General features: G+C 45.9%; 1 protein-coding gene across 2 annotated transcripts in view; it reads right to left on the reverse strand.

Annotated features, from left to right (window-relative positions):
- The window catches only part of LOC137642717 (chromosome-associated kinesin KIF4-like), an 85,991-nt gene extending 76,937 nt beyond the window's left edge, over positions 1-9,054 (reverse strand). Inside the window, exons 1-2 of one of the 2 annotated variants that reach the window (XM_068375525.1) lie at positions 8,815-9,054; positions 284-413 (exon numbers count right to left, since the gene is read on the reverse strand). In XM_068375525.1, the coding sequence (XP_068231626.1) occupies positions 284-412 (129 nt within the window). In that variant the 5' untranslated portion in view covers position 413; positions 8,815-9,054. Of the gene's footprint in view, positions 1-283; positions 420-8,814 lie in introns of both variants that reach the window. The other variant, XM_068375524.1, reaches the window with a different exon arrangement.
- Between the last annotated feature and the right edge of the window lie 515 nt (positions 9,055-9,569).

The raw sequence follows: 9,569 nt of genomic DNA on the forward strand, positions 1-9,569 counted from the left end.
CACTCACTCAAAAATATGATGAATAGTACACATTCAAAATTTCTAAAAGATCTAAGAACAAAGCCTAGACATTACAACAATTCTGTTCAAAGTCACAAGGCAAAATAATGAAGTTCAAAAGGCAAAACCTTTTGAGATAACAAAAAAAAAAATGATTGAATTTGTAATAAAACATAAAAATTTATGCTTTCACAAATAGACTCTAAACATTGCAATGTACTTCAACATCAAATATTGTACAAATTTCTTCATACTTATCTTAGGTCAACTAAACCCTCCTTACCTGTGAAGACCCATCACTGACATCTAAGCATTCCTGACACCCCTCTCGTACTTCTTTGGTAACTAATGGCCGAATTCGAACAGCTACCCTGACAGGAATTACTTTGCTGCCATTTTCTTCATTTGCCATTCTGCAACTACAAGTTTTATTACTAATAGCAGGATGAGAAAATGAAAAAAATAATGTACATTTTACAATGTAATGGCACTACCACAACATCCTAATCCTCAATTAAATCTTCATAAGGTTGGAATACGTGTTACTGTATACTAATGCACTAAAACCATTAATGAAACACAGAAAATTAATCTAAAATTAATAATTTGCATTATTGTACTATATGTAATATAACAAGGACTGTGAAATTGAAAAACAATGGGGGACATAAAAAAAGGTAAAATGGTTACTGCAAGTAAGGAATGATCAGGGCATTTTCAGGGAGTTCAGTCTGAGGAATGAATGGATGACAAGGTGTAAGCTAAATCAACACAATGTTTTTGGCTCCACCCAAATCGCACCAAAAAGATATTATTAGCTTTAAGGGCAGTTTAATGCCAGCCAAGTGTACTTTCAAAGCCGACAACTAGCAAGAGCAGAAGCATCGTAGATATTGGATAAATCCCATCAATATTTGAGGTATATAGACACCCATTGGGTGAAACTAGAAAGTACAATTATACCGAGTATTAAATAATGTCAAATAAAAACCTGTGTCCTTTAATAGGAGTATGATTTCTGCTTGGCTGGAATTCAATTGTTAGAATTTTAATGAAGTGTGCCCGTAGTTACTGGCAGGTGACGAAGACAGCACAGCAGCACACTAAGAATCCACTTAAACCTTCACCTAGGGCTTAAGGGGTGCTTCACCAGGATTGAGGCATTGAGGGGCAGTATGCCCTCCTTGGCGCACTCCTTGCCAAAGGCCGCCCACTTCGCCTGGTATATGGCTCTCGAGGATTGTCTGAGGTTACAGGTCATCTGGGCGGCAGCCCTCTTGGAGTACCCCTCCCTCCTTGGCAAACACTGAATATTTTCCATGCGTGACGGGAGAGGTTTTGGAGCCCTTCATGGAACCTCTGGAAGAGTGGCTGTCTTAGCAGGTCTTGTCGCAGAGGCAGGGGCCACAGGGGTTTCACTGCTAAGGCCTTCGAGTCCACAAACCACACCTTTTCAGGACACCACGGGGCTACCAGTGTCCTCTTTGTTTGCCTCGCCCCCCCAAGGCGATTATGGTCTGCCGCAGTAGACCGAAGAGGGGAAGACGTACACGTCGAGGACGTCCCACGGATGATGAAACGCGTCTTCCAGGGCTACTGCTGAGTCCGGCACAGGGGAACAGAAGGCTGGCAGCTTCACGCTCAGCCTCTTCCCGATGAGGTCCAGGTAGGAAGAGACCCACTTTTTTATCACTACCTTCACCACTTCCGGATGAAGGGACCATTCCGCCGCCAACACCTGTCCCCTTCTACTGAGATCGTCTGCAACGACGTTCCTCTTCCCTGGGATATACCTGGCTGCCAAGGAGATGGCGTTGTCCTCAGACCAAGACAGGATTTCCACTGACAGGTCGTGAATCCGGCGGGAGTGTAGGCCGCCCTGTTTCTTGATGTGGGCGATAACGGTGGCATTGTCGCTCATCGGAGCCACACTTCTTCCCAAAACGAGGAGAGCCCTCTACACTGCCAGAAGTTCGAGCTCATTTATTTGGATGGCACTCGGCCATCTGGTCAGGCAGGTGAGCTCCCATCCCTCCATGGATGCATCCGTGAACAGAAAGACCTCCGGAGTAGGGTCCAGTAGTGAGACCCCTGCTCAGGTGTTCCTTGGGTCCAGCCACCACTGGAGTGCCTACCTGGTTGACTGGGACGGGGAATGCTTCGCTGACGGACACTGAGTTGGTTGGGCCTGCACCTCCTTCAGGTCCCACTTGGCCAGACGTAGCATCTATCTTCCCCTGGGAACGAGGTTCTCCGTGGGACACCAGGTGTCCTACCAGCCTCTGCCACTCCTTCAGTGATGCCAGTTCTCCCCTGATGAGGTTTCGCCGAGTCTTCTAGTTTCCAGACCCTCTCCCTTGTCAGGTAGACTCTGGCTTGCAATGCCCAGGTACACCGTCCTTGTGGTTGGGGAAGGCTGTGATTTTTCCCAGTTGAACACTACCCCCTGTTCCATGCAGAAGGCCACTAGCTTGTCCCTCTGTTCTGACAACTCCTCTCTGGACCCCGAGAGGAGTAACCAGTTGTCAAGGTACCTCAGCAGTCTCATCCTTTTCTTGTGGGCCCACTGGAAGACCAGGAAAAAGACTTTAGTGAAGACCTGAGGCGCAGTCGACATGCCAGAGCAGAGGAAGCGGAGCTGGAAGACTTTTCCCCACTTGATCCCGCTGTATTTCCTGCTGGAAGGGTGCACCGGGATCAGGAAATATGCATCTTTGAAGTCCCTTTCCCTGATAGCTGCCAGTACCGTCCTGGCCGTTTCCATCCTGAAAGCAGTTTTGGTGACCAAACGGTTGAGGGCCGAAAGGTCGATGGTTGGGCGCCAAACACCTGAGGCCTTCTCCAGCAGGAACAGACGGCTGAAGAAGCCAGGCAGATCGGGGGCCACCGCCTGGATAGCCCCTTTGAAGAGCAGGTCTTGAACTTACTCCTCTTAAGTCCCTCCGACGAGTTTCCTACTTGGAGTGCCAGGAAGTAGCTTTGAGCCCCGACATCAGGGGCAGAGAGGAGTCCTTGAAGGGGATACAGTACCCTTCCTTCAAAATCTGTACCATCCATTGATATGCTCCTTCCTTCGCCCAAATTCTCCACCTTGTATTGAGGTATCCCCCTACCCTTAGAGGGCACAGGGGAGAGGGGACTCGCCCCTACTTCCGCTTAAAGACGCGGCCGTTACGTGCCCCTCGGATTGCTGGGGCTCTGTGCCTACTGCTGACTGGGGCTGAATTATATCCTCCTGAAGGGGGCTGCGCCGAGCAGGGCCCAACGGTAGAAAGATAAAGGTTGGGTCGGAGGCATGGGAGGGCGGCCTCCTGACTGGGCTCTGGCACTGTTATGTTACCGGGGGCGTTCTGACGAGGACGACGAAGATGAGGAAGCCTTATGAAGCATCACGTCGTGACTCTACCTCCTCTCCCTGGTCCTCTGGGAAAAGCGCCTCTCTAACGATGGGGGCGTCCCAAAGTGCCCTCAACTCCCTGTCTAGGAGTTTCTTGGGCCTTCTATGGAGAACGACATCCCCTCTGCGCAGGACCCAGTTCGAAGCCAAGGTGTACAACTGGTCCGCCAAAAGGGATAGCCCTCGACCCCGAGACTGCTAGCTCTACAAACTGCTTCTTTGCCGACTCGTTTCTCATCATTCTAGAGGGTGAAGGATTCCAGGGCCGTGGACTAAGAGGTCCAGCCCGGAGGCAGCGACTCCAGACCCCATGCGGCCCCTTCCATGACCATCGCCTCCTGGACTGTGCAATACATGGCCCCGCCAGACAGTCTCTCTTCTGTGGATCTGGGGTCTAGAGCAACCAGATTCCCTTCTGATAGTCGGTGTCCCTGGGAGACCCCTTCCAGAGTGTAGAAGCACCTGTGCTCCACCCCCGAGAAGGGCAAAAGCTTCAACGCTTTGTAGGGCCTGTTCGGTCCTCTTGACTCCATGGAGGTAGCAGTGATCCTCTTGAGCCACTGCCCGATGCCCTGTGAGAGGGGTAGGACCAGGGAGGCCCTCACCTACCTAGGGGCTCTAAACTGGCATTCCAGACCGGTGTTGTGGGGTCGAACTTGCACCGGAGGGGGATCAGGCAGGTCGCTGAGCTTCCTTATGAGGCCCAACGCCCTCCAGAAGGTCAACAATTTCTCTACCACCTCGTCCTCCTGGTGGTTTCGCAACCCAACCTTTGAAGCCCACTCACCGGTTTCGGGAGCCCCACTCGGTGGACCTTGCCATGGAGTTGGAGATTGCACATCTCGGAGCCCTGACCTCCCTGCCGAGGGAGCTCTACACCGCTCCTCTTATCCTCGTCTCCGCTTCGGAGCTGGAGTGGGGTCCGGAGATCCAGAGCCGTAAGACCACGACCTAGAGGAATGAAGTCCCCTAACGAGGTCCTCCATCCCCTCCCGACATGGCCGACGGGGAGTGGATAGGTGACGTCATCCAACAGGGAGAAATCCTCCCTAGGGGCTTGGGGGACAGGATCCGCTGTTCCCCACACCGGGAAAGGGTCCCTTAATGAGGACCTTAACAGTATCCTCGGGGTGCCTGAAAAGGCCTCTTGCTCCCACAAGGTTAGATTGGCGGCGGGGAGCCACTGAGCGCAGGATAAATATGAAGCCCCGAGAGCGGAAGGCGGCTCCTCCACCCGCGGAGGGGCAGAGGAGACGGTCACCGGCGGCGGATAACAAGCCGTAAGGCCGTGCTGGGAAAAGGGTTGGCAGCTATGATGACCTATAAGGTCAGGTTACCCCTGCCACGCCATTGGTGGGAGAGGAGTTCGGGCCATGTGGTTCCCACGAGGATACACTGAGTGGAGGTGAAAAACACCCACTGAGAGAGGAGAGCCACGCAACCCTGGAGCAAACGCTCGCAGCTAGACATCACATACAGTAGGGTCCCAACGACCTTCTGAGGCATTCCTCGGAGAGGGAAAGAACTAGGCGATTATGCCGACAGTCTTGGAATAAGAGCACGAGACAAGGGAAAAATGAACTTGGTCTGAAGGAAAGGTCAAATGCGAACCTCATCTTTAAGCGTGTCTGGAACTGCGAGGCAGTCTAGTGTGAGACGGATGATGGGGGGAAGCATTCATTGAAAAACTCATTGTCTGGGAGAGCGCAAGGGTAAAGGTCTGGAAGCTGAAGTCTTAGGCAAAGGTCGTCCGGGTTGCAAGTTATCTTAGGTAAACAAAAGAGACCTTCCGGAGAGGAAAGATCACACCGAGGAGCATACTCTTAAAAGCAATACTCAGGAGGCGAATTCCTAGAAGGGTGAAGACAAGTCCTTAGAAGGATGAGGAATAGGCTCTGGAGAGGTAGAAAGAAGTTCATCCTCTGCAGGCGACAAGGAGACGACCGGAAGCTCCTGGGTAGACATAGGCAATGACCTCTGATGGGCATCTGGAAGCAAGGAACTGCTGCAGCTTCTCCTCCGAAGGGGAACCTTGGATACACAAGGAGTGTCACAGCATACGCAGAATATCACAGCTGAAAAAAAAAGGACTACGAGGAGGAGGTCCTGCTATTTTGCTGGGGGAAACATACAGACCTCTCTGCTCTTGGTCTTCCTTTAAGGTTAAAGGGCCACCACTCTTACTCGACTGACCCTTGGAAGAAGCCAATGAAGAAGAGTCAAATGGAAGAATACCATTCTTCGACTTCAAGGAAGACCTCGAAGGCGAAGAATCCCTCTTAAGACTTCTTCCTCCTCCTGCCGTACTTCTCCCACTCAGAGGATGGCCTCTCCTGACAATTATTCTCAAGGGTAAACTTGGGAATAAGCATGCCCTAGGCATTGAGGACATAACTGATGAGCAGCATCCTTGATGAAAGCAAAGCCACTCGAAAGAAAAAATAAATAAAGAGGTGTGCTCATACTGACGGCTGATGTAAGCGAGTTGTCAGTGAGACGGCTAGGGTACGGTCGCCTCCCTGCGGTTGTCTACCTGAGACCGATAGGTAATTACCTGTTGGTTGTTTACCCTTTGTTATAATTCTAAATGCCTTGTTTCCGTTCTGCTATTATCTATTCTCCTATAATAAAGGACAATGGTTTGTATTAGTTTAAGAACAAAGCAAATTTTAAAAACTACAGGAGCAAGAAAAAGATTATCGGGGGAAAGAGCTCACCCAAATTACAAATCTTAAGGCAAGTTTGACAATTTTCAAAAAATTGCTTTATCTTTCTGGTAAGCACTTATCTAGGGCATCTATAACATTCTGGAAGACCTAACAAGACAAACATTTCTTTAAGTCACAGAGAAGAGCCTCCAACCTACGATGGGGTGCGACAAACACTGAAGGAACCCTACTGTACATACCACCAGAACCTGAAAGCCTGCCACCATAACTTCGAGGGCTTCTTGCTCCTAGCTCATACTCTCCGGGGTCTGAGCTAGAGGTGTAAGCGAAGGAATGGCAATAGCAGATGCACTCAATGTTAGAAGGAAGAAGCAAAATTCTCTTCCTCCCCCTCAAAGCATATGCCTGACACTGCATAGGGCCATGACTTACATTAGGCACACAAGGATCATTGCAAACAATCATGCCCCTCACAAGCAACGCATAGGGTGGATCTACAGACGGTTTAATAAAAACCAGATGTAAAATCCTTCCTTGCACATAACAATCAACAGCCAGCATTCACTTCTTGAGAGAAATAGAAAATGAAATGCTCCTTTTAGGACACAGCAGTACGTATGTACACGTTGCAGCCAAATACAAGTTCAAGAGATTTTGACAGGTGGAGGGCGTAGCTCCTTGCCCTCGCTCCCACCTGTCGCTTGCTTAACTGCTCATTAAAAGATTCAAAAAACCTTCAGCTCACGCTGTAAACATACTCCCCTCCTACTTGAAGGATGATGGTTTGTATTTCATGTAAAACAAAGATCCAAAATCATACAAATAGATTTTGTACCAACAACCCCCACTTGATATTACAACTGATAAAAGGAAAATTTAAAAATCTATATTGTGGATGTGGTAAATATGAAATATGCCATATAATATTCTTCAAATTTGTCTACTTATTGTTTGTGTACATAAATAAATGTAGGCCCTGCTCTAGCAATCTGTAAGCTACAGTACAGTATTGTATAGCACAGTATAGCCTTAGTGATGGTAGCTTCTTAATTGTTACCAGTATATATGACCCCATAGACTGTTGTCAGACACTAAAACTAAGCAAAATCAGTCCGAACCAAATTTAGGTTAATATATGATACTCTGATTTCTAGCGAAACTGGAATTCGCTATAAGAAATAGACGAGTGTTGGCTAGTTTGGTGTTTTTCTCTAAATGTTTAATAGGGGCTGGGGCATAATAACTTAAGTATCGGTCGATTAAAATGTGAAGTATGTTTTTCACTCTAAGTCCATTGTTTATTTCTGAGAGACTAAAGGGGACTTGTTGCGGATGCATTTTTTCAAATGGTTTGGGGAGCTTTCTGTGCATTTACAATGATGTAGTTGTCAGGTGGTTTTTTTAAACCAATTAACAGCTTACAATTACTTCTTCATAAGTTCCCAGATGTTGTTCTACAACAGCAATTTTTCCCACCTTCGTGTTCAGTTTCAACTTAACCACCATCTCGTAAAGACGTATCAAGCGGGAACTTAAGGGAAGCACGTAAATCTATTTCGAAATTGTGTAATTTCGTTTGTCGACAATTGATTATGATGGAAATGCTCTCCGTTCAGTGCAAAGCTATTGTTACTCATGTTATTAAAAAATAACAGCGAAATACTGCCTCAATGGTCCGATTCTGACATAATTTTCAGGGAAGGCCAGCACATTTTCTATTGTAAAGCTTTTGTAAAGATTGCCAAAAAAAAAAAATGTCAATCATGAGGTAAAGAATTATTCGTGATTTACATTTTCATAATGAAAGGATTTATTTGTGATTTACTTTATCATAATGTAAAGATTAATTTGTGATTTACTTTCAGTTTATGACCTGGGAAGAGGGGGTTGTCCGGCTAGTAGTTGTGACCTGCGAAGGTTTGTGTCCTGGGAAGGGGGGTCTGGAAGGGCATGCCAATGGCGAGGGGCTGTGACCTGGGAAGGGGGGTCCGGGGGGCTTGGCCCCCCAACTGGGGACTGTGATCTGGGAACTACTAGGTTAGGTTAGGTGGGTTTGTTAGGTTCTGTACCCTTTTACAAATCTCAAAAGTGTTAAATAATCATGTTTGACCTATTTTCAACCATTTACATGAACCATATATTTTTCCAACTGGTTATCTTGGGCTTATTTTGCATTTCTGACCATTATTATTGCTGTAAATAACTCGTTTATGACATTTCCCCACCCCCAAAAAACCCTGGTTTCCCACTGGGGTCCCCCATAATTGTCTTAATATAAAGGGGTCCAAAAACTCATGAACGGGTGGTTTGCCCCCAATAATCATGGACAGAAATGCATAAAGCACAAGATAGCGAGTAGGAAAAATATATGGTTCATGTATTTGGCTAGAAAATAAAGTATTATATATTTACCCAAATTTATGCTAATTTGTATATGTGATAGGCTATGCTACTGATTATGTATTCATTAGAATGCTATTACTTAAAAAGCATTTTCTAAAAGGAAAGTTTTTTTTTATATGAAATGCTGTCCCGACCAGGCTACTGTCCGAGTGGTACCTAACCACATACTGCATTTTGGTCTTATACACCTATGGCAAGATATGGTCAATGTCTTTTATGTAAAACGTCTTAATCACTACAAAAATATTCATAACATGTGGATACTTTGAATTTCGTTACATTAAGGATAAAATATGCTTTTGTGTACCGTGACAGACAAAATTGCGGGCGATGTCCAACACCTACCTGGGAATAAGATGCAGTCCCCTTGATATTTATTTTAGTTTATGCCAAATAATTCAGTCCTCAATATAGCACACTCTTCTGTTTAAAACATTAAGCACCACCATAAGTAATACTATTGAATTCAAGAAAAAACTTCATTAAGAACTTTTAACATATAAGTAACACCGTATTCCCTTGTTTTGAAGTTCCCAGGACTACAATCACAAGGCTCTGATTGGTTTAGACTCTGGGCGGCTGAGCCAATGTGAACCAGGGTTACCAGATTATTTCGACTGGATTATCGTACATGAGCCTTAAAATTGTCGTTTTTCAACCAAAATTATCGTACACAGTTTCAGTATAATTATTAATGAATTACATGATTGACTTATTTCAAAATATTTTAATATATTTTTTAATTGAACACACACATGTATATACCTAAGGTATGTATCGTACATCGTACTGGACCTAAAATAATCGTACATGTACGATAATTATCGTACGAATGACACCCCTGATGTGAACAGTTTCAAAAAACAGAGCAGAGCTATGCGCAATTCATAACCTTACTATGCCGACTACTTTTATTAATGAAATATAGCTCTTCTTTGTATACTAGCAGAGAAACAACGTGATGAATGGTTTATGGAAATACTGTAAATCATCTACATGTTATTTCAAATGGGACATTAGCAATAGTAAAAGCGTAAAGTTGTCCTTTTTACCTAGTTTTGCAATGGGTTTATTGTTTTTTCAATTAAAATTTCACTCCA

Source organism: Palaemon carinicauda, chromosome 6, assembly GCF_036898095.1.
Source record: "Palaemon carinicauda isolate YSFRI2023 chromosome 6, ASM3689809v2, whole genome shotgun sequence".
NCBI lineage: Eukaryota > Metazoa > Arthropoda > Malacostraca > Decapoda > Palaemonidae > Palaemon > Palaemon carinicauda.